This window comes from Sus scrofa, chromosome 7, assembly GCF_000003025.6.
Source record: "Sus scrofa isolate TJ Tabasco breed Duroc chromosome 7, Sscrofa11.1, whole genome shotgun sequence".
Lineage (NCBI taxonomy): Eukaryota > Metazoa > Chordata > Mammalia > Artiodactyla > Suidae > Sus > Sus scrofa.
The window spans coordinates 98,666,758-98,692,230 of record NC_010449.5 but is presented as its reverse complement, the minus strand read 5'-3'; the positions used below and the strand labels follow the sequence as shown (position 1 = coordinate 98,692,230).

At 45.3% G+C, this 25,473-nt stretch overlaps 1 protein-coding gene across 1 annotated transcript; it reads right to left on the bottom strand.

The window, feature by feature from the left end:
• On the bottom strand, positions 1-22,020 carry BATF (basic leucine zipper ATF-like transcription factor). Its single transcript, NM_001244571.1, is given in 3 exon segments — positions 1-541; positions 19,349-19,453; positions 21,748-22,020. Coding segments are annotated over 3 exon segments (378 nt in total). The 5' UTR covers positions 21,811-22,020; the 3' UTR covers positions 1-331.

The following is a 25,473-nucleotide window of genomic DNA, read 5'->3' as shown; positions in this document are numbered from 1 at the left end:
TGAAGGTTTCAAGCCCTTGCCAGAATGGCTTCTTTTCAGACTTTTATAGAGAAAAATAACCCCGCCCTCCTTTCCCCCTGGACGGGGCCTCCCACCCCACCAAGGTCCAGCCCAGGCCTCCCAGCAGGCAACACACTGCCCTGCGGCCACACATGCTTCCAGGTGCCACGTCCTGTGTTCAATCCTGGTCCAAGGCGTCGGGCTTCGGGTCTCCAGGCGGGGAGAGGACGCTGAGGGACAAGGGCCGCCGCCGGGCCACAGTCTGTGTGCCCCTCCTGAGGCCTGGGAGCAGCTGGGGTGGGGGCTCTGCCAGCCCTGCCTCTCGGGGAGCTCAGGGTTGGAAGCGCGGGGAGCTGACGTGCGGCTGGTGGAAGGCATGGGCGCTGTACACCACCTCGGGGGGCGAGGGCGCGCCGGCGGCCAGCACGGAACACAGGGGCTCGTGGCTGCTCAGCACCGATGTGAAGTACTTCATCTCCTCTGTGAGCTGCTTGATCTCCTTCCGCAGCGCCGCGTTCTGTTTCTCCAGGTCTTCACTCTCCTGCGAGGGGCGAACGATCGGCATTGCAAGTTAATGTCACGCGACAGGGTGCAGCGGAGGCGGGGTGGGGGGGGGAGCAGTCCGCATCAGATTTTTTCTGCACATGCGAGTGTGCGTATCTGTTTGTGTCGTATGTGCAGATGGCCTCTGTATAAGCACACGTATATTTGTGTATGTATGTGCGTTGCTATCAGCTCTATGACATTGCTGATTTTTTTTTTCTCTGACGTATAAGGATGGCAATTCCATATGGTCCCACCTAAGAGATGTGTGGGTGCATCTGCACGTGCGCATGCTCCTGGGTGTGCAGGTGTAGATGCGTGGATCTCTCTGAGTGTGTGTGAGGGTTGACCGGGGCAAGTGTATGTCAAGGGAAACCAGCTGGCAGGCCAGAGCTCCCCAAAATGGAAAGAAAATTTTAAAAAAGTGTTTGTGATAACATCTTATACTAATTTCACTCTTTTCTGCTCTTCGTTCTATGGTGGCTTTTAGCCATCCCAGGGTTTGCATTTAGTCTTACAAACGGAGCCTGTGGTTCATTATCTACTTCATCCTGATTCAAGGACATTTAGGGTCTTTCTAAATAGTGAATGGTCAAGTCTAGCACAGTGTTCCATCCACTCCATCCTGCCTCCCAGCAGCTTGTTCTGCAGTCCTCGGGATGAGTTCAAGTACCTGTGCTTCCTTTTTTTCCAGACACACCTCTCCCCTGTTGCTTAAGGAAACCATCAGATACATGCTAGTCAGGAAAACTCAGGGTAAAGAGCGCTGATTACTGATCACACCATTAAGTTATCAACAATCACACCCTGATAATTAGCATTTACTAGAAAACAATCCCACCTTCAGAAAACCTAGGGGAACTGCAAGTCCAATGTGATTTTTAGGTTCGCATTCCTAGACTCAAACAGACCTTCTCTGCTAATCATCAGTACCCATAGAGGAAGGAAAAATGGCACTGGAGATGCAAATAAATTACATTTTAGTTCAAAAGTAATCTAATATTTGGAGTCCAGGTTTTATTTTTCTAGTTCTGTTTGACTTGGGTTAGTATTTTCTAAACTTGCCCTATCATTAGAATTTTTTGAGGGCATGTTAAAAATATAGTTTCAGGCTCTCCCTGAAATCTAGAGATTTGAACTCAAAAGTTTTGGGATTTGGGGTGAATTCTAGGAATCTGAATTTTTAACGGGTACTCAGGGTTATTCTAATGATCAGGCAAGTTTGAAAACAGTCGTTAAATATTAATGTCAACTATGATATTAAATTTGTTTCAATTATTCAAGCACTTTTTAAGTACCTGGCATAGAGTATGAACTCAAATGTTTGGTGATTGACAGCCTGAAGACATCAACTGCTGGACCAGAAGTTGACTCAGAATTACAGTGGGCAGCAAGCAGACATGAGATAACTTGACATTGAAAATTCGCCTTGATGGAGCTCCCGTCATGGCTCAGTGGTAATGAACCAGACTAGTATCCATGAGAATGTGGGTTTGATCCCTGGCCTCACTCAGTGGGTTAAAGATCTGGCATTGCTGTGAGGTGCGATGTAGGTTGCAGATGCAGCTCAGATCTGGCGTTGCTGTGGCTGTCGTGTGGGCCAGCAGCTGCAGCGCCAGTTCAACCCCTAGCCTGGGAACTTCCATATGCCATGGGTGTGGCCCGAAAAAGACAAAAAGAATAAATAAAGCTCAGAGGTCAAATGTTACCCAAGGTTCTTTACACAGCTAAAATGTAGTCCACAACAGAAATCAAGTTAATAAAACTGGATAACTTACTTGAAAAAAAAAATTAAAAAAAAAAAGAAAATTTGCCTTGATAATCCATTGGGAGCATGAGCTCCAGGTAAATGAGAAAGCAGGTTACACTGCCCAGTGGCTCTAACGCAAGCACAGGGGTTCTTTTTAAGTGATGCCTTACCCATCAAGCCAGCTTCCATCCATTTGTGAAGGACAGATGCAAGCAGGCTCAGCCTCAGCCTGGCATTTCCTGTACGTGGCACTGAGCTAGAAAATGTACCTAGGTCGGTACAAAGGAAAGGGTCACCTCTAAAATGAGGTGGGGGTTGGGATCCTAAGAGCCATGATGGTAGAATCGAGGGCTGGCTGCTGCTTCTGCAAGGTGTGGCCGGCTCTTACCATATGGTTGTTTCTGGGCACATCCCAGAGGGAGGGCATCCCCTTTTTACCGAAAGGTAAGATAAAGCAACACATGAGATTGGGGGGGGTGTTGGTAAGACCGGGAACTGGGGGCCGGGAGTCTTGGCCCTTTCCTCTAGCCCTTTGCCTCGCCCCCTCTGAGAGTTTCCACTGGGTGACAACATTTACTGTAAATTTTGTGCTCCGAAGAGCCTGGGCAAACCCCGAGGCAGAAGGGAGGGGCCGGGTAGGCGGGCCGCAGGGACAACCGCTCTGACCTTCTCTCTGCCTGGAGGCCCGCCCAGCTTTCGGGAAGTGACAGCAGGCTCCTCCTCCCTAAGGGAGCCCTACCCCGCGGGCTCGCAGATCCCAGAGCTCCAGGAGTTTCCCTAACCGCCGCCGCCTCTAACTCAAAAACAGCCACCGGTGACAAGACACTTGCCTTAACCTTGGGAAGCAAGACTGCTTCCTGCCAGGGCCCCAGAGAAACTAGCACTGCCAACCCCGGAGGCCCTGCAGCCAGCCAGACACTTAGCAGAGGAAGAGTCTGACTTCCCTTGCAGGAGGAAGTGGCTGATCTGGGGCTCGCATCCCTCCGCGTCCCCACCTGCCACTGTTTGGTCCATTCTGACCCTCCGGGCCGCCATGCCCTGGAAAGGACTCTCACACAGGGACAGCTGGCAACGGCAGCCATAGGAGGAGCTCTGTACCCAGAAGTACCATGATCACACGCCCCCTTTCCCCTAAATTGCAAGTGGGGGCTGGAAACCTAGAACTCAGGGGGAAAAGTAAAGGAGTAAATTTGGAATGTAAATTTCGGCTTCTAACAAGCAAGTCTAATGCCGCCGTGGGGGAGGGGTGAGCGTAGCTACCCTCGGGCTTCCAGGTAACCTGCTTTCTGCTTTTCCGAATTCTTTTAGGTCCTCCTGGCTCCTCACACTAACCCTCTGAAGTGGCTCTGGAAGGCCAGCTGTTATCATTATCCCTACTTTAGAGATGAGACCAGCTGAGACCCTGGGACAAACCTCCTCCACAAACCAGCCTCCGCCCCTCTTCTCCCCCCCCCCCCCATAACTACAGGCTGGTGGCAGCAGCTGCTGGGACAAAGGGCTATAGGATTCACCTCAAGACACTTATTATCTCAGAGGTCCAGAAGCCTTGAGTGGCTGATTGATCCAAACCCCAGAACCGTGAAGGTGCAGAGAGGGCTGGGCTCGGGGTTTCCCCATCCTCAGCCCTGTGCGCCTTCGAGCACACCCACTGCTTCCCTGAGAGACTGGGAACTCAAGATCCCCAGAGGTCACTAAGATCACTGCAGCCTCCTAAGGGAAAACTGGGTCTTGGTCTGGATGATCCTGGAATATAACACAAGAACCCTGAGTCAGTCACACTCTTCCAATCAGAGCTGATCATCACCTCCCGCCCTGAGCTGGGAGGGACTCCCCTGTCCCTCTACTCTGTTAGAGGACTGACTTGGGGCCAGACCTTCCCTAGGTGCACAGCGAGGGCTGGAATACATGGCAACAGTGGGCTCCATCAGTTAGCTGTGGCTAGAGGTCCTGATCCTGGCTGAGTGACCCTCGGGGACTGACTTTCTCTCTCTGAGCCTCAGTTGCCTCACTTTAAAAGAGGAAGCCTAGATTCTCAACCTTGGCCCCAAGCTGGGAACCGTGGGGTCCTTGGAAAGCTTTAGCAATCCTGATGCCTGATTCTGATTTGATCATCTGAGGTGCGTCTGGGCACTGGTTGCTACAGGCTCCCCAGGGGAGTGTATAAAACCACAGGATTAGAAGAGCTCCAAGCCCTCACCAACTTTGAACTATTTCAGTTTGCTCGTCTGTTTTTGCAAGGGAAGTTTCCTGGGCCAGGTATCAAACCCATGCCACAACAGCGACCCAAGATGTTGCAACGACAATGCCCAATCCTTAACCCGCTGCGCCACAAGAGAACTCCTCAAATGTGGCAGATTTTAGATGGACTACCTGTGTGTGTTAGCCAACTAGACAGAGCCGCTATTGGAAAGGGGTGTGTGTGTGTGTGTGTGTGTGTGTGTGTGTGTGTGTTGGGAGCAGAGGTGTATAGGCTCAATTTATATGAGCAAGAGTCTATGAAGCCAACTTTTTAAAAGACTCATCCAGCTTGACTTAATAATAACATTCATTGGGCGCTACCATGTGCCAATCCCTTTTTAAAGTACTTAACAGTTATCATTGTCTTTCATCTTTGCAACAACCCTATGTGGTAGATAATGTTTTTTTAACCACATTTTACAGAGTAGGAAGAGCCAAAGTACAGAGGAGTGAAGTAACCCGTTCAAGGTCACGCAGCTTGTCAGTGATAGGACCAGTGCTTAAATGGAGGGATTCTGGCTTCAGAGTCTGTACCCACCATGCTCTCTCGCCTCTGAGGTCTGTTTAGGTCTTATGATATCTGGTCATTTTTCTCCTGTGAGGGCCTCGACCTGGGTGACTTTCCAATTTCATCTTCCCTGTTTTCTCATCTCATGCAGACCGAGATGCTAAGGTTCACCATTCACCCTCACCTGTGAGATTACTTGGTGCCAAGCCTGCCATGAACCACAAGCAGCTTGGGGGTGGCTAAGGAGGAGGCTTCTGGGGGTGTGGGAACATTCTGGGAAATTCCCTCCTGGAGGGGCTGAGGAGGGGGTCACTCGCAGAGCTCTTGAGTGACGGGGAAACCCCAGGCAGGTCCCCAACCCACAGGGAAGACAGTTGGGACCAAGGCTGAGGACAGGCTCTGACCCAAGGCTCTGACAGGGACTCTCCAGGCCTTTTGCTCAGGGCTTGGTCCTCCTTCCTGCCAGCTCTGGTGTAGTGCGTTGACCTTCTCCTTGAATTTTCTAATCACACTTTCCAGAAGGGTGAAAATAGTCCCTGTGTGTTTCCTTTTCAACAGAACATTTATTGGTAAGGTGACCTTTGAGCTCCCACCCACACGCCAGTGTGAGAGGAGTGTGTAAAGCTCAGGTCCCTCACACCCAGCAGTTTGTTCAGTTCCCAGCAGTTTCCAACCCCCGTCCCGCATGCAGACATAGGGTGGAATCCACCCTTCCTGGAGGAGTCTGCGAACTGAGAGGCAGGGCACGTCCCCAGCCATAGTGGGGTCTATGCCCACCTCTCTCACCAATTCTGGGGAAGTTAACCCCAACTCCTGTTCCTCACCTGGGAGGAGAGAAGAGGAATCACTAAACCACAGGTCTTCACACTGAATAATTCTGGAGAAAGCTTCACTTTCATGCCTTAAAGCTGAAGCTCCAGAACCATCAGCACCTCATCATCCACTGATGCTTAGCCACGCCAGCCATGCCCCGCAGGGCACTGTCTAGGGTCCTGTCGTCTGTTTCTTGGTTTTCGGGACTGTGATTTCATGACTTCATTGACCATCGTGTGAGAAACACTGTAGGTTGGCTCGCTCAACATCTATGCCAAACTCCTTCCCCCTGGTTTCCTCTAGAGAGGCTGGGAAAAGAATTCCTCAATTACCCAGCTTCCTCTGCGGGTAAGGGTGACTATGTGACAGATAATTAACCAATTAGGTGCAAGTAGAAGTACCAGGGGGGTGGATATTTCCTTTCCAGGTAAAAAAGCAAAGCCTCACCAGACAAGGGCCGCCTGGTCACAGATTGATGTCTGGAGGGTCAGCAGCCATCCTGCAGCCTTGAGGATGAAAACCACATACTGGGGATGGCTGCATAGAGAGAGAGGAGCTCAGTTCTTTGATGACATCCTTGCATTATCCCTGGTTCATCCACTTCTGAGCTTCTTATACATGAGACAAATATAAAATGCAAATGGTGACTTGTCAATGCCTCTAATCATTTTCCTGTTATTATTTGCAGCAGAGGGAAATCCTGACTGTTACCTCAAATTAGGTTCTCACGAGCAAGCCCACATTTTAAAAAACAAACAACTAATAATTGCCATCAACCTCAAGTCTGAGTTTGTTTCGTTTTCTTCCTTCCTTCCTTCTTTTCTTCCTTTCTTTTTTCCTTCTTTTCTTTCTTTCTTTCAAACTGCCGGGCCTCTGGGACAGAGTGTCTGGGGATGTACCCACAAAATTGCCCCCAATTCATTCCACATATTCAACCACATGCACCTGACTGCTTCAAATGTCACTGTTCCCTGATTCTCGGACCTGGCTACACACTGCGGTTACCTGAAGAGCTTTACAAAAACCCCTTAATTCCTGTATCTCACCCATGAAAAGTTCTGATTTAATTGTATCGGACTGGGTCTCAGGCATCAAGATTAAAAAAAATACTTCCTAGATGAGCTTAACAAGCAACTACATTTTGAATCATGTTCATAGTAGATTCCTCTACAGAATATTGTAACAATATATACAATATTTTATTTTGTTAATTATCCCATGTTATATATTTAATTGTATATGTATTTATATTTTATTAAATATGTTTTATTTTATAACATAATGTACATAATATGCCTATAATATCAAGAAACTTAAAGAAGGAGAAGAAGGAGTTCCCTGGTGGCCTAGCAGTTAAGAATTTGGCATTGTCACTGCTGTGGTGCGGGTCTGATCTCTGGCCTGACAACTTCTTCATGCAGCAGGCGTGGCCAAAAAAAGAAAGAAAGAAAGAAGGAGAAGGACATTTCTAGGCCAAAAAATTTTTTTCCAAAAGTAAATGGCTGTTTAAGGCAAAGAGTTTTACTTATTACATACCTCTTATATTTGGTGAAAACAATTTCAGGTAGCCCAGAATAGTTCATTCTTATGATGGAAAGGCAAGAGGTCGGGCACTTATTGGAATCTCATTAATGAAAACTTTATCAAATTAGTTGTCCTTTAAATTATTGAACTCCATGAGAGTGGGAACGCTCCAGTCTCCACTGTTTCGTCCTCAGTGACTGGGACTAGGTCTAGGACATAGTAGGTGCTCAATAAAGCCATGTTGCTTGACTGCCAACTTGTAGCCTTATAATAATTTACCAAAATCTGAGACTTGCATATGAAGAGTCTACTAAGTTTGGAATGTTCGTGAAATTTCCCAGGGAGTATTTAACCAAGCATAGAAGTACCTTCATAGCTTCTACTTTTAAATCTAGGACAGTTACAAATGAGCATAAGAGACTCATTTTTTAAAAAAAGTCCTAGTCAAACCCCTGCTTAGCACCACCTTTGTTCCCCAAACTGAAGCTGTGGAATGGGGGCAGCAGAATGAGAAAACTGCATGCCGTTTCCCTGGGTTGAACTTGACCTGCCGCCATGCATCCCAAGCAAAAGAGACTTGACCAGCCGTGCTGAAAAGCCTAGCCAGTGAAACAGTGTTCTTAAAGTTTGCAGAATAACTGGAAAGGAGGGCATATGTTTTCTTATATGACAAGACAAGAAGATACAATCTAATATCTTTATCTGATTGATTTACAGGAAAATGCCAGCCTCTCTGCATGAAACAAGCAAATAAATATAATCTTCTCCCCAATGCGAAACAGGCCGAAAAACACTGTTGCTTTGTTTTTACATTTGCTCTCTCATTAACTCTCAAACAGCCCACTGACGGGTAATTGCTTCCCGTTTTGTCCATCAGAATTAAGGTTCAGACATACCTCCCGCAGGATTTGAATTCATTTTGTGGACACCGCCCTCCCCAGTCTGGTTCCTGCTCCCTACAGCACAATGGCATTTGTTCCCAAGTGCCGCCAGTTGTCACAATCCTCAGCCCCCCAAGGCATCTTTCTGACCCTTGACTGGCCCTACGCAGTTTGGCTTTAGGCTCTGCAGACAGCGTGCTTTCCCCACATTTTCCCAGCCTCCTTTTTTAAACTCATACTTCATCTCCAATGTCAGGGCCTCAGAAGATCTTCCTTGATCACTGTCCCTTCCCTGACCCTTAGTCACTTTCCACATTGCACTATTTGGTTTTCTTCCACGCCCTCTTCACTTCATGTGAATAGCGTGTTCATTTATTTGTCGTTTGCTTTTCCGGTCTGACTTCTGATTGACTGGAAGTTCTCTGAAATCAGGGACTCAGTCTACATTGACCCTGCTGAATTCTCAGTACCTAGAAAAAACCATGCCTAGCACATAGGAGGCAGCTCGTATAAACTTGTACAGCAGAATGAATCATGTCTGCTGACATGAGCGCTAGTACTGGGAATATGGCATTTGCTTTAATCATTTCTGGACCACACCACCCCCTTAGCAATAAGGCATATTTTCGTGCCAGGTGAGTACCTGAAAACTATTTACAGGGTCATCTGGTGCAGGAAATTGCATTTTGGCCTTAGGAATCTAGCCCCCTCTGCTTGGCTCTGAATTTCATCACCACGTTTGAATTTTCCAAAGAGCTTTAGGTTAGCTTCCTTGGTTGCCCCAAATCTAGCGTGACTAGATGTTCACTGGGACAGTCCCAGTTCATACTGCCCTAGTGCAATTGTCCTATTGTCCTACTGCAGTTTGTCCTAGTGCCTCTTTCCATTCTCAAAAGTATTCCTGTTTGGAGGATAAACTATAAGATACCCTACCAAAGCCTGACCCCTAAATTTTAACTCAGTGGTATCCTCTCTGTTCTTATCCTCAATTTCCTCTAGAATTCACTCAGCTTGCTATTTGATCATTTTCTTTTGATTTTTAAATTTAAAAAATATACAGTACAGATGCATTAAAAATATGTTTTAATTTTTTTTTCTTTTTTTTGGGGGGGTGGGGGAGGTACCGCACCTGAGACTTAAGGAAGTTCCCAGGCTAAGGACTGAATCCAAGCTACAGCTGTGACCTTTACCACAGCTGCAGCAATGCCAGGGCCTTTAGCCCACTCTGCCGCCACCAGGCCTGGATTGAACCCACGCCTCTGCAGTGACCCAAGTCATTGGATTCTTAACCTACGATGTCACAGCAGGAATCCCGTAATTATTTTTAAAGGCGCCATCAACAAACAAATGATCCACAATTTACTTAAAATGGCTTGCTAGTGCTGGACATTTTGGTTGCTATCAAAATGTTGCTATTATAAATGATGCCGCAGGGAACATCTTGATCCATACCGGTTTTTTGGATTTTGCTCAATTATTTCCTAGAATAAATTTCTAGGAGTGAGATTACTGGGACAAAGCGCACAATCAGGCTTTCAGTTCACAGTATTACGGTAAAAGGGTTACTGTAACAGATAGACTGTGTCATCGGCAGTGGATGTGTACATTAATTTTACTACAACCTCGTTGGGAATGAAGTACTGTAATTTTAAATAATTTATTTTGCCAACTAACTTTTTGAAAGTTTCCTATTTTTATTTTAATGTTACAAGTTATTGATTACTAAGAAGGAAGAAATTTCTGCATGTCTATTCCCTAGTACAGCAGTCTCAGCTAAGCACAATTTTGCCCCAAGGGAGCATTTCGGAAGGTTTGGAAATATTTTGAATTGTCAGAACTAGAGGGGTGAGGAGGTATCACTGGTGTCTAGCGGATAGATTTTACATTTTACAATGCAACCCCCTCCCACACACTTAACAAAGAATTGTCCAAATGTCAGTAGTGCTGGGGTTGAGAAACAGTGTGTATCGTCTTCACAATCAGAATAGAAAATTAGATTGTTTTCATTTTGGTAGGAAAAATGTTACCTAACTCTCTGTTCATTGCCTTTGCCCGCTTATCTATTAGGTGTTTTTCTTTAAAAGGATGTTCTTCCTATAATATAAATATTAAATCTGCATTTGTTTAATTTGATGCAAATATTTCCTCTGATATGATATTGCCCTTATGATTTTTGGATCACAACTTTAAGACCCTTTTTTTTTTTTTTTTTTTTTTTGCTTTTTAGGGTTGCCCCCGTGGCACATGGAAGTTCTACACCACAGCCATAGCAACACCAGATCTGAGCCACATCTGTGACCTATCCCACAGTTCATGGCAACGCCAGATCCCCAACCCACTGAGCGAGGCCAGGGATTGAACCCACATCTTCAAGGATACTAGTCAGATTCGTTTGTGCTGCACGACAGCAAGAACTCCTAAGACCTCTTTTAAATAAAGGAACGTTTAGACTTAGCCCCTCTCCACCTGGGACTCTGCTTTTCTGGTCTCTTGCTATGCGCATGGGTTCTGTTGCGGAAGCATGTCCAGGCTGTTCACACATCCTGGTTAATGGCCATCTTCTTGGCTCACCCTTTGCAAAAGGACATATGAGAGCAACACCATCTGCAGAGCAAAGTCCTGTTCAGCAAAGTGGCACATAAACAAAAGTGAGTGGTGGGAAGACGAGAGGTTTGGGTTCTTGGGTGTCCTTGAGGAAGACATCAGTGTCCTCACTGGTAACATGGCAGGTGGCCTCTAGCATCTCTGTGTTTCCTTTTAATTCTGCGATTCCATCAGCAAGGGGGTATGACGCTAATTATCATTACTCCCTCCACAAGCCACCATGTGGACCCATGGCAGAACCTGCTATAGCTGCCCTACAATCTGAAGGGAAGTTTGTTCTGTGGAACCAATCTCTGGAATCCCCTAGGGCTCAGGGGGCCAGACCAAGTCCTACAGAGAAGACTGAGAAAGCCCCAGAGCAGCTTGGGCAGGGACTCTTCGTGAAACTCCCTCATCCTTTTTAAGAGAAAGTAGTCTGACAGCTGCTGCGAAGAGCTTCCTGGAGACATCAGCTGAGTGCACGCCATCACTGTCTGACCTGGGACATGTAATCCCATTTAGACAGAAATTCCTTATAATGCCAAGACCAGTGAGGAGCTGGCCTCCTGACCGTAACCACACTGACCCATCGTCAGTGGGACGAGCAGTTAGGGATGGTGAATTCCTTAATGTGTTTTTCCTTCTCATATGAGCATAGTCTAATTTTTTATTCTGATTTTTAAATGTACACATTCATCATAATAAAAAAAAATTAAGGAACAGTACCAGAAGTAAGGTGAGCTATTCAAAATTCAACCATTCAGAATGAACCACTGTTAGTTTTTTGAAGAGTATGCTTCCAGACATCTCTTTATGCATGCAAACATGCCCCCAAACCACAAATTTTACATCAGTGGGATTATCCTCTGCATGCTCTTTGTCCCTTGCTTTTTCACTCACTGCTCTGTCATGGACATCTTGCTGTGTCAATAAGCACAGATCCATATAGTGCTTCGTAGTGCCAGCATAACATTCTAGCGTATGTCAAGTTTTACAGTATTGATAAAATGTTTACTGTTCATGAATAATGATGAATTGAGCATCTTTGTGCATCATTGTTTCTTCAAACTCCTGCAAGTGGAATTGCTGCCCCAAAGGGCAAGATGTTAATATTTATCGCTACACAGCTTTCTTTAAAAATGGTCTCAGTGGCTCTATTGATCTACTGCACAGAGACGTCATTACTTTCTTGACCAGGCCTAATGATGAAGGAGGAAAAATGTCAACGTTGGAGGATGTTGCTTAAAGAACAACAACAACAGCAAATTCAGGAAAAGATTTAAGGCGGATCAGTTAAGGGAGATGAATACATTTTCATGGGAGTTCAGAGGAAGAGGCTGTGCTGCCTAGTGTTTAGGAAGATGGGTTCTGAAGTCAGAGAGACCTGGTTATAAGCTATATGACCTTGGACAAGTTACTTCACCTAATGTGAAGATGACAAAATAAGGTTTTTGTGCAGATGAAACAAGATACTGCAGGTAAAGCACATAACACACAGTGTCTGGCACATAGTCATGCATTCGATTCATGTGTTTTTAATTCAAAGAAATTCATAGCAATAGAGGCCAAGAGAAATGTCTCTTTTCCACAGATAGGTCACTGATTTTACACTGAAATTTTTTAGGGTGGAATGAGCTAGAACATTCCTTCTGTGGTTTTTGTTTTGTTTTCTTGATTTTTTAACCTATGACCTCCCTATGCCAATAAACCTTATGGCATGGTCTCCCAGAGAGAGAGAGAGAAAAAACAAAACAAAAACAACACAGCAACTCAGAAGTGAAAAAAGACCATAAGCTGCCTTCTCTCCCAGGCCTTCCCAGCAGACAAGAACAATAGTGTCTCCTTCTAAGGAGGCCTGAAAAGTTAACATCTTTGCTGGGCTTTGCTTCTTTTGTTGTTCAAGTTTCCTCCATTTGCAAATATCTGATTTCTCACAGCATTAACTTAAAGCTTCATTTCAGGGATAATTGAAAGCTTCATGATGTTTGTGTTAAGTGGCATTAAGGATCTACTCTGGAACCTGTAAATCTTTCTCTCTCTTTTTTTTCTTTTTTCTTTTGTTTTTTTAGGGCCACACTCATGGCATAGGGAGGTTCCCAGGCTAGGGGTCTAATCAGAGCTGTTGCTACCGGCCTATACCACAGATCTGAGCCCTGTCTGCAACCTACACCATAGCTCACAGCAATGCTGAATCCTTAACCCACTGAGCGAGGCCAGGGATCAAACCTGCAACCTCAAGTTTCCTAGTCGGATTCGTTTCCGCTGCACCACAACGGGAACTCCTTTCTCTCTTTTTTAAACTAGTGTGGGACCCCTTTAGGAGGCAGCCGCAGGCAAGCACCTGCCCCTCCCCCAGCTACAGGAATACCCAAAGTTCCAGCTTTCGCATCTGGCTCTCTTTCATCTACCTTGTCTCCAGTTCCAGCCTCAAGGCCAGATCTGACTTGTCGAGAGCACAGCTCTGGGCTGACATGACTATCTGCCCATCACCTCCTCTACTTTTAGCCTTTTCATGGACAAAGCTTCTCTATTGATCTCAGTGTCACTGACCTGGGACACCGACTCAAAATCCTTCCTGTCACAAGGCACCAGAGAGCCACTGAGCCGCAATTCACTGGGATAACCACGCAAATGAAACTGATTTGCCTTCCCTTGTATGGTGGCTTATTTAGTCCTGGTGACCTCAGGATCACTCTTTACAAATCCCAACTGGGCTGCTTGTCCCAAAGGACTGAGATATTTATGTAGGATGTTCCAGGGTTAAAATATCATAGCGGAAGTCTATTCAGTGTTTGAAATCAAAATTTGAAAACACTGGGAGCTTGGGGTTAGTAGATGCAAACTATTATATTTAGAGTGGATAAGCAATGAGGTCCTACTGTATAGCACAGGGAACTATATCCTGTCTCTTGGGATAGACCATGATGGAAGATAATATAAGAAAAAGAATGTGTGTGCATGTACACACACACACACACACATACATACATGGCTGGGTCACTTTGCTGTACAGCAGAAATGCCACAACATTGTAAGTCAACTATACGTTAATTAAAAAAATGAATTTTAAAAATTAAAAATTAGAAAAGAAATCACCTGCTGTACAGCACTGGGAACGATATCTAGTCACTTATGATGGCGCATGATGGAGGATAATGTGAGGAAAAGAATGTATATATGTATGTGTGACTGGGTCACTTTGCTATACAGTAGAAAACTGAACAATGTAAACCAACTATGATGGAAAAAATAATAATTACGTAAATAAATAAAATAAAAAAGAAAATTGGAAAAGCAAAAAAAAGAAAAGAAATTATCCTAATGTATATATATTTCATATACATATCCTAATGTATATGATGTTAGAAATTTAAATATCTACATTATAAAAAAGCACATGATAAAAACAATTGAAAAGTAAGAAAATGCCAAGTATCTCTCTCCTGCTTCAGACCTTTGATCTACTTTTCAGAAATAAATGTCATTAACAATTTTGGAGGGAAACGTATCTGAAAATTTTAGTGTTTATATACATATGCACATATATGTTTTTCTTTTTATTAGAAATACACATGGAAGAAAACTACCTATCATACTTTTTTCACTTACTAGTGTAGAAGCTTGATAGTCCTTTCAGATCAGCACATTCAGATGTAACGTTATTTAACAACTTTGTTGTATTCCACTAAACGAACAAACTCTAGTTGACTTAATGAGTCCCTTACTAAGGGATATTTAGCTTGCTCCAGTCTTTGCTATAACAAACAATGCAGCAATAGTTATCTTTACATGTACACAATTGTGTAATCTGTGGGTTTGTTTGCACATTCACAGATGTAAAATCACCAAGTTACAGTGTTAAGTATACTTGTAATTTGGAGGGACGTGGTCAAACTGCCCTCTGATAGAGGTGTACGACTTAACACTTCCAGTAGTGTGTGGTAGTACCTGCTTCTCCATCACCTTGGGCAACATGGTGTATTAGCAATATTTTTTGTCTTTGCCAGTCTGCTAGGAGATTCTCCTTGTTGCGTTGCCTTTTCCCTAAATGAGATCCAGCATCTTTTCCATATTTATTTGCCATTTATTTCTCTCTCTCTGTAAACTGCCTATTCCTAATCATTGCTAATTTTTCTTTTGGGTTGTTAATTGTTTTCTTATTCATATGAGCTTTCATATTTTAAGTAAATATGTCCTTTTTTGGTCATATGTGTTGCAGGTATATTTCCTAGTCTGCATTTGCCTTTGATTTTGCATATATAGTACTTTGAGCTATATAGAAATTTTCACTTTTTATGTATGAAGGTAATGTCCATCAATCTTTCCCTTTATGGTTTCAGAGTTGTGCTTTTTTTCTGAAAAGACTTCATTCCAAGATAAAACTTTTAATCCTCATTTTTTAAATTTCTTCAGTTTTTTTCTGTTTAATCTATGTATGTATCGTATAAGAAATGAAGACTAGCTTTTTTTTTTTTTCCCCAAATGACTACCTAGTTGTCCCAACAGTATTTATTACAGTTATTCATCTTTCTCTCTTTGGTTCAAAATGCCATCCTAGACATTTTGCATTTGTACTCACACTTGCGTATTTGTACTTGCATTTTAGGAATTGATGTATATATTTGGGTTTTAAATTTAAGCCTATTCGGGGGTCTATTTCTGTATTCTGTCTGATGTTCCATCTCTCCCACATTGTTTTGATTTCCATATCTGCAATTCACCTTAATATCTTATTCAGATAATCTTTTCTAATTACCCTCCTTCTTTAGAATTTTCCCGGAAACTCTCACATGGTTGTTTTTCATCAAATACTTAGAATAGCTAATCTAGTTTTCCTCCAATACCCAGAAAATCCTATTTTATTGAGATCACACTAGTAAACTTCTAGATTAATTTAAGGAAAATTTCTATCCTAACATAAGGTATATCTTTCCATTTATTCGAGTGTTTTTTAATCACTTAAAATAATTTTGAAGCTTAAAAAAACTAAACCCTGCACATTTTTTCTTAAATTTATTCCTTCTTTCCATGTACTCTTGTTGGCATTATAAACAGAATCTTTCCTTCTCTTAAATTTTCTAATCTAATTGTGCACATGAAAAGTTATTACTTTTTGTGTTAACTTTAAAAGCTGACTGGATTATTATTTTTAATAGTTTTTCAGCTCATTATCTTGGATCCATTTATTAGCGACTAATATCTTTTAAGAGTGAACTGGTCAAGATATGATTTTCTCCTTTTTAATCGATGCCTTTACTATGCTTAACGGACTCTGTAGTTGACTGGGAGAAAAGGAAATGAGAAAAGTGAGATGAGTGCAATGTGAGATACCCAACCCAAAGAGAGTTAACAGAATGTGGGCCTTGTTGATATCCCAATTATGAAAAGAAGCACCTGATCAGGTTTATGTGAGGGGGAGTCAAGGCGGAGATATTACAACTTTGGCATGAAGCAAAGCCCAGTGTTGAAAGCAGCAACTTACCTACTCTGCTATTTTAAAAGCAATCAATATACAGTCTTCTGGTGTAAACCACTTATAGAATAGGTACCGAAAATCTTAAATAGTAAGTATCCCACACTCTCACTAGAGAAATAGGATAATTCTTTCGGTATTTTAAGAGAAGTAATAATAACAAAGATGAAACCGAGAAAACAATTGTACCCCAGCATATATGAGGCTAGCACACTAGTACAAACCTGGTCCTTATTTGGTACTGTACTCTCAGTAATTTCTAAACCCTGGTCTTTAACGTCTTGGTAGATGAGTCCTATTGCTGTATCTGAGGGCCAGAGGATGGTTCCAGAGCCTCAGCATGTAGAGATGAGCATGGAAAGGAATCAAGGGCAACCAGGTACCCAACCCTAAGAAGGCTTAAGGCAAAGCAGAAGATTTTCTACCTGAATCACAAACACATTTAAGAGGATGATGGATGTAGAAGATCGGTGATCACCATCTGAGAGGAAATGAACATTTCAGATCACAGCGAAACCCTCTGTTTGATGGTGACATATTTATATGTTTCTGCCAGAAGCTTCTACCTGAAGTCAAGAAATATACATTGCATTGGTTGCAACCCCTAGGCTTGCTGTGTAAACTCTGAGATGTCCTACTTATTGGGCAACAAGTGAAGGTGAGTGCCATGGTGTGCAAAAGGAAGGAGGGGGAGGAGTTTATGTCCAGGTGTGGGAAAGATGAGAACATTCTAGAGACTGAGGCTGGGGTTTGGGTGTGGACACAGTGACTACATGACTGGGGACTTCATAGACCCCCAACCCCAGAGATTATTCCCTTATAGCCATGACTAGTATAATCAGATGGGCTAAAGCTTCTGGTGCTAACTCTTGCCTTGCAAAGAGAGATCAGTGTTGAAAACATTGCCACAGCAAAGAGACCTATGTCACACTCACTGACATGTCCCCAAGGGGTTGAAGGAAGACCAGGGGGTTGAATTTCCAGGAAGACAGTGGCTCAGCTTGAGAGAAGGAAAATTCCTCTGCTCCTGGGAGGAGGGAGGGAACTCTTCATCATGAGCAGTGACAGGCAGGCACTAGGAACCATTTCTGGAGGCTGCTGTAAAGAGTCTCAGGCATCAAAACTGTGTCTGAACTTTCCAGCCTTTAAGAAATCTTTCATCCCTGAGATTCTATGATTTATACATAAATAGAAATTCATATACATAAAATCTTAGTGGTGGTTATCTTGCTCTTTATGGGAACTATTATTAAAGTTACTCTTATTACACTTAAACTTTTTGAATATTTATTATATGCCAGGGGCTGATGCTTGAGCTCTTTATACACACTATCTCTATGAGGTAGCTACTGTCCCATCTTCCCAATAAGGAACCGGGTCTAAGAGAGGTAAAGAACATCTCTAAGATTGGTTACCCAGGTAGCAAATGGCAGAGCTGGGATTCAAACCATGTCCCTCTGACCGTATCACTGCTGAGCTCGACTTTTTTTTTTTTAATATTACAAACTGATAAAGCTTATAGCAGTTTTCCAGTCTCAAGACATTGTTTACTTGTAGGTAGGTTTTCATCCTTTTGAATTTTTATTTCTTTCTTCATTTGCTTGCTCTAAAGCATATTGAATTAGAATCAAACTCTGATGGAGACAAAGGGCGTGATCATAGATATTCAAGCTTAAAATAGTAAGCTGGAGTGTTGTGAGCCCTCAGCCATAATGAAATCATGGAGAATGTGTGAGCAGCAGAGCCACCAAAACTTAACCTTCAGATTGCTAATCACTGTTATCAAAAAGAGGAACAGTCTTGGTGCTCATTCACTCTTTCTTTCAACTCAACAAATATTTAAGTAGAACCATGTTAGTATGCAACGGGAAGTTATATTGAATACATTTCAAGCAAAATACCAACACCCGATCAGAGACCTCAGTGCAGCCTGCTCTCTACTTTCTTGCAACGCTAAAAGCAGCATCTTTTTTCCTAAAAATACATCTTACTTTTTCTTGATATGATTAAAAGAACTACTCTAGCTGCCCAGTGATGAGGCTAATCTTTCAAATAGACATTTATTTTTGGTGCCAAATGCCCTTTTTACCATTGAAATGAACTATGGGGATGCCAGAGGTTTGGGAATGGTTCAGGAGGAAGGACAGGAAGGCAGAGTTGCTAGAGGAAGGGTTGAGGGGACGGAAGAGGAAGGAACCAGTGAAATAAGAGTTGGCTGAACAAGGAGCAATTTAAAGGGCAGAGGGAGGAGAGGCAGGGTGGTAAGATGTGGGGGGGGGGGTGAGGAAGAAGATTTTCTTTATGAAGCACACAGCCAGAATTTAGAAACACTGACCAGGATCTTGGGCTGTGGGTAGACATGCACTTCAGATCAGCCAAGGCCCCTGCTCAAGCCAGGAGTCAGGGCCTTTTCTAGAAAGTGTGAGGTTGAAGGCGACTCAGCCAGGATGGTGACCATCCCAGATACGCACACTTGCAACTACATCTTTCACAGACCCCTTGGGATATCATTAAAGATAGAAATTCCAAATAAAACCTTAGTCATGTTCAGAAAAGAGGTACAAGCTGCCTCACCCTGTGAACGTCCTTGTCCCAAGTGCAGACCCCAGGGTGGCTGTCCAGCTGGCCTCTCGAGAGATGGGACTATAAATGGTCCTGACACTGTGGAATCATGGGCTCCCCCAAAGCACAGCCTCCTTCCAAAGGCAACCCCACCTTCTGCTCTCTAGTTCCTGAGGGATAGAGCTCCCTCCAGCTACCCCATCTCTGAGCAGGTGGATCTGCCTTCCACCAGCCTCTGGGCTGCCCAGCCTTCACTCCTTTACTGCTTGGGGCTCATTTATTCCTCTTTCAGCTTCCTGAAAGCTCCCAGGAGAGCCTCCACTCCCCTACTCACCCGTAGCCCTCACCCCTCCATTTACTGCTCCGCATATACATCCCCACACAGGCAGACTCAAAGCTATGGTCCAGGCATTCACAGGTGGTGGGAATAAAGCCTGCAGTTCAGGAGGGGGAAGAGAGGTCTGAGCACTCACCAGATGGAGGGTGTCAGCTTTCTGTGTCTGCCTCTGCCGGCTTTTCTGGGCAGCAATGCGATTTTTCTCCCTTCTCTGAACTTTTCTCACATCATCGGATGAGTCCTGGGAAGCAGAGACGATGAGAATTAGGTGTTACCTCCTCTCTCCAGAGCTGAAGCAGGATCTCACAGGGCTTGCTCTCTGGCCATTCTCCCTTCCATCTCTTCCTCTATCTTTGCGCACTATTTATTTACCAAAAGGGTGAACCCCAGAGAGAATGCTTCCCCACACTCTGTTACACTCTCTTAAGTCTCTATAACTTTTTTGGCCAAAACTTACAGGAAGAGGGCAAAAGAGTTTGACACCTCTATAGGGCTATTTGGAGAGAGATGGTTAAGGCGATGAAGTGTGTTTTATCACCTCTCCTCTTCAGGGCTGCTCCACCCTTACCCTCTCACTTTTGGCCTAGAACCCTTTTGCTATTTTTTTCCCCCAAAACTTTGTTGAGTACTTACTATGTGCCAGCTTCAGGGCAAGTGTGTTTGCTCAAAGGTGCTCTTGTTCAATCCCCCAATTCTGTGAAGTTGATATGATTATTTCCATCTTATATGTGCCGGAGACTGAGGCTCAAAGAGCTTGCCCAAGAGTTCACAGTCATCTGGTAGTTAGAGCCTCCAATGCTGAGTCTGAGGCCTGTCCAAGCCACCCCCCGCAACTCCAGCTACCACCATCTCGCTGATTTGTACATCATGTGTCTTCTGCTGCATCCCTGGGCTGAGGTCCCCATCCTAGATCTGCCTCTTCTTTCTCCGAATCCCCTCCATTATGTCCAGGGACCCCGATATCGCCCATGGCGCTGAGCACAGTGCCTGGTACAAACTGGAGGCCATGAACAGCTTTGCTGGTGGAGATTACCTGGCCGTGGCAGGTAGCGGATGGGTGTTTAGGAGGACAAGGGGACCTTTGGGTGTTTTCTAAGTGCACCCCATAGAGGGGCATGTGCTTTGCTTGGGCAGAGAGGTTAGCTCTGGCTTTCTCCCAGATGCTGCAGGATAAGTGTAGGGGTCTGTGTGAAACTTCTGCACCTCCTGCCCCATCCCCGCTCACGTTCCCCAAGACCAGAGCGGCACTGCTAGGGCAAGACTCTGCCCACCAAGCATATGTCTCACCAATAGGCCCAGTACTTCCAGGCCATTGCAGTTGGAGGGCATTGGGTAGATAGGAAGGAAGTGCTCTTCCTCTAAGGGGGATGGGGAACCAGGTTACCATGGAAGCCATGAGTAATTTCCTTCCTAAGAAGAGCATAGACTTCCAGGCAGTCTGAACAGCTCTGATAGCATCTAGAGCAGAGGACTGGATCGCTTGTCCTCTAGAGGTCTCCACTAGGACTCCTTCCTGCAGGTGGCTTCTCAAGATATTGATGACAGAAGCTGCAGTATATGTTCATATACTTTTATTCAGGCTGCAGCATTTTGAAAGCTCTCTTGGATATCTGTGCTAAGGAAAGAATGCAGTTTTCAAACCACAAAGTCAGAGAAGAAATTATACTCCACTGATGTATTGGATGGGAAAGAAGAGGGCTTCCTCTAGGGAGGACTGTCAAGGAATGTGGTGAACAGAAAGCCCCAGGAGCAACCGGGAAGCCAGGACGCCCTGGTTCTTTGGCAAATTCCAAGCTGAAAACTTCTGAGTTAGAAGTTGCCATCTAGACTCCAGACGCTCCCGGAATCTCCACCTTCATCTCTCTGCTTTCCCCAGAGCTGAGCTGAGCTACCAGGGAACGGCTCCAAGTGCCCTGAAGCATCTCTTGATTCATTTCCTCCCCCTCCCCTGGCGCCCTCTCTGCCGCCTGCGCTAGCAACAGGTGCCGTGCAGGGTGGAAAAGATAGATCCTTCTGTGCTGGTTCGGGGGGCCGCCCTCCTCCTGGAGGTGGAGGGGAGGAGGGGTGGGAATCGCTTTTCTTTCTTGTTCCTTTTCCCGATCCCTTCCTCTCTCACCCTGCAGGCTGTCTCCCAGGCAACCATCTAGCATTCGCGGTGTGCGCGCCCCGCAGCCCGCGTTTAACGCTCCTCCTCTCACTCTGCTACTGCCTTGGAGAGAGGTAGACTCTTCTGAGAGGCCAGGTCTTTGGCGCTCATTCTCTTCCTCCTGGCTTCCTAGAAAGCTTCATGGGCTGGGAAGCTAGCGAGGTGGAGGCGATGGGCTTTGGCGGGGGAACGGGGCGGGGAGGGGGGGCATCATTTGGCAGGAGAGGCAGAAGGACGAGGGTCTCTGCCGAGATGAGATGCACAGCTTCAGGGCAGATCTCCGTGTCTTAAGTCTCAGAGAGTGCTCCTGCCACCAGCCATCCCCTCGCCTCTCCCTCTGTCCTCCGGGGAGAATCGGAGGGGAGGAGGAGCGGGAGGCAGGACCCTACCTGTTTGCTGGGGGGTGGAGAGCGGCTGAAGCTGGAGTCGCTGCTGTCGGAGCTGTGAGGCATGGCTGTGATCTTCCGGGCTGTCCACGCAGCCCCACGGGCCTCCGGGCTCTCCTGTCACCAGCCGGCCTCCCTTCCTGATTGCTTCGGGGCCACGAGCCCACCCCCCTTCGCAGGGCCCTCCTCTGCCCGCCTTGCAGCCACCTCTGACCCCGGCGTCCTCCTCACTCTGGGGTGCAGAGGCTCTGCTCCCCACAGGGACATGTCGCTTGCTTTGGGGCTCGCGCCCTCTCTCTCTCTTGTGGTTTCTGGTAACTCGCGCTGGAAGTCACATGGGCGGAAACTTAAACAAGTTAGAAGTCAATTTGAGAGAAAATACATATCTGGGAAAAGACCCACAGAATTATGTGAAAGAAAGAAAAAAAAAATACACAAAACCCCAGATACCTTCCGACAGTTTGAAAGGCAGAATAGCTCTCTTCAATTGATGAAGATAAAAGAGAAAAACAGCCCTGGGAGGGAAAAACCCCAGCCAGAATTAGCAAGTCCGTCTTCTGTCAACACAGGCAGAAAGGAGAGGACAGCAGGGAAAGAGTTTCCATTGTCACCAGACTTGATTTTTAAATCAAAATAAAGCAGCGGGGCTGGGATTTCTTTCTGTTGTTCCCTGAAAGCAGCTGCTGGTTCTGCCCTGTGCCAGGCCTTCCTCTCTCGCCCTGTGGTCCAGCCTGCCCTGGAGTGGACTGGGGGCAAAGGGGCCCAAGGCCACGGTCCCTTCCTGACTATCAGACAGAAGAGGCTGTGGTGGGTCTGAAAGCCAGAGGGGATGGCCTGGAATTGATGCTCTAAACGTTTACTCATCACCTGTGCCTCTTGGCAGGTGCTCTCTTTAGAAAAAAGACACCTCCTATATTGAAGGTCTTACAGGGGCTCGGGATTGGCCTGAGATCTTAATGATTCAAGAAGGTCACAAGGCCAGAGTCCAGAATGGAAAAACAGTTAAAAAAAAAAAAAAGGCAAAAGGAACAAACAAAAAATACAGTGAAATGAGCACTGTACTTGGAGTCAAAATAACCAAGATTTGACTCCTGCCTCTACCACGTAATGTGTCTGTGGCTTTGGGTGGCTCACTTGAACTCTGTGCCCCTCAGTGTCTCTGTCTGTGAATGGAGGATTATAAAACCTGTCCTGCCTCCCTCTGAGGGCTGTTTCGAAAAGCAAATAAACCCATGGATTAGAAGGCCCCAGAAGACTGTAAAATACCATGAAGTCAGCTGTTCATTGTGGTGTTACTTTACTCGCCTGTCAGGGGCACGTTTGTAGAGTTCTCAGTGAGCAGTCTCTCACACACACCTGGCCATCCTGGCTTTTTTTTTTTAAAAAAAAATGCCTTGCCTTATTCCCAGCATGGCTCAAAACTCAATACTTACCTTCCTTGGTCCTGACGGGCAGAAAATATGGCCCATAAGGGATGTTGTGTCCACTGGCTGAATTTCTGCCCTAAGACACTATTGTCCTAAGGATAAGCTGAGCAAAACAAATTCCTTCCCCCATGGAAGTTATATCTGAGCGGGGGAGAGATAGACAGTAACCAAAGAAGTTAATATATAATAGCTAATATGCCAGATGGAGGAAAATAAAGCAGGTAAGGGGAAGGGAATTCCGGAAGTCAGTGGGTGGCTATTTCTACAGGGGGGGTCGGGAAGGTCTTTCCGAAAAGGGGACACCTGAGCAGAGCCCTGAAGGAAAGGAGAGAGTGACCGGTGTGGGCGTCCAGGCGAAGAGCATTCCAGCGAGGAGCTGGCGGGGAGTGTGACTGGTGGTTAGAGGAACAGCGGGGAGGCCAAGGCAGCTGGTGCAGGGAAGCAGGGAGTGGCAGAGGCTGAAGTCAGCGAGGTACTCTGAGGGGGCGAGGTTACCCGGGCCTTGGAGGCCATCGTAAGGATTTTGCTTTTTATTCTGAAAGAAGTGGGGAGTTCCCAGAGGACCTGCCCTCCCACTCCCACTCTGCCGTTCTCTGAATCAGCCACTGTCTGCTCCCTTCATGGCCCTTATCAACCTTGGTAACTATTTGCTTCGTTTTCTCTGGCTTCCCTCCTTAGAATGTTATTCCATCTGTGAATGTCATTCAGTGAAGGTTTTTCGAGTACCTCTCTTGTACCCAGTTCTAAATACCGGGGATTCAGTTAGTATTTGACTGTTTCTCTGAATGAGATGATGAATCAGTTCACTTTGGTGCCTGACAAACCACCCAAAAAATCTCAGGGGCTTAAAACAACAGCTACTTCATTAGCTTCAGAGTTGTCGGGTCATCTAGAAGATTCGTCTGGTAGAGGCTGTGCTAGGCTCATCTCACTAGGACTGTTGGTGTGTCCTCAGATAGCTGCTAGGCTGGCTGATCACTGGCTGGTCCAAGATGGCCTTCCTTGGGACAGCTCTGCTCCACGTGGCTTCTCATCCCTCCACAAGCTGCCCAGGGCTTGTTAACACCGCAGTGCAGGGGAATTCCCATGGTGGCTCAGCGGGTTAAGAACCGGAGACATAGTCTCTGTGAGAATTCAGGTTGGATCCCTGGCCTGGCTCAGTGGGTTAAGGATCCAGCATTGCTGCAAAGCTTCAGCATAGATTGCAGATGCAGCTCAGATCTGGCATTGCTGTGGCTGTGGTGTAGGCCAGCAGCTGCAGCTCTGATTCGACCCCTAGCCTGGGAACTTCCATATGCCACAAGTGTGGCCCTAAAAAACCAAAAAATAAACAAACAAAAAAACTGCCATGTTTATGTTTTATTAATCAGTTTAATTTAAAATTTATTAAGGCCTATTATGCAGCAGAATTCATTTTAAGTATGAATAAGACAGAGACTCTACCCTCCTAGAAAGAAGGGGAAGAAGTCAAATAACAGGTTATCAGATAAAATGTTCAGGAGGAGGTCTTAGCTCCTTGAACTTCCTACCACATGCCAGTAAATATTTGTTGAATGATTGCTTGATTCTGCAATTCCAAATCAATAAACTGCTTTCATATTTAAAGAGAGAAATGAAAAACTGGCTCTTATATAGAACGATGGTCTCTTTCAATAGTATTGATTATAAATTATCTCTAAATACTTAAGATTACAGAATAATAAACACTTGCATATCCACCATAAAGCTTATTAAATAAGTTATGAATGGAACCCGAGACTCCTCCTGAATCCCATTCCCTCCTCACCCAGGTAACGTTCATCCAGAATGTGGTCTTTATCTTTCTTATTCATTTCTCTCTACTTGAACCATATCTCTATGGTACCTAAGCAATACAGAGTACTGCGTTGCATGCTCTTTAACTTTTGACATTGGTCATATTTTTACATTTAGTTGCTATTTTGTATTGCACCATATCTGAAGGATCACTGGCAAGGCTTGGAATACAGGCATTCTCCCTGAGATTGTTCTGGAGAACACCACAAAGCCACCAAGCAACTGCTGTGAAACAGCATTAGCTCAGTCAGCATCAGCCCACAGCTGAAGCTCATGCTAAGGTAGCATTTGCTAGACATTTAAATCCCTTACACTGACAACGCACACGTTATCAGGACAGTTGTTGGCTCATGCACGGCCCTGGTACAAATTAGAAAACAGTGCCATCTCTTGGTAGGCAATCCCAGGCCAAAAGGCAGAGTCTGGTAAGCCCCTATTTGACGTCCAAGATTGGGGCTCTTGAACAGTGAGGAGTTTGTACAACTAT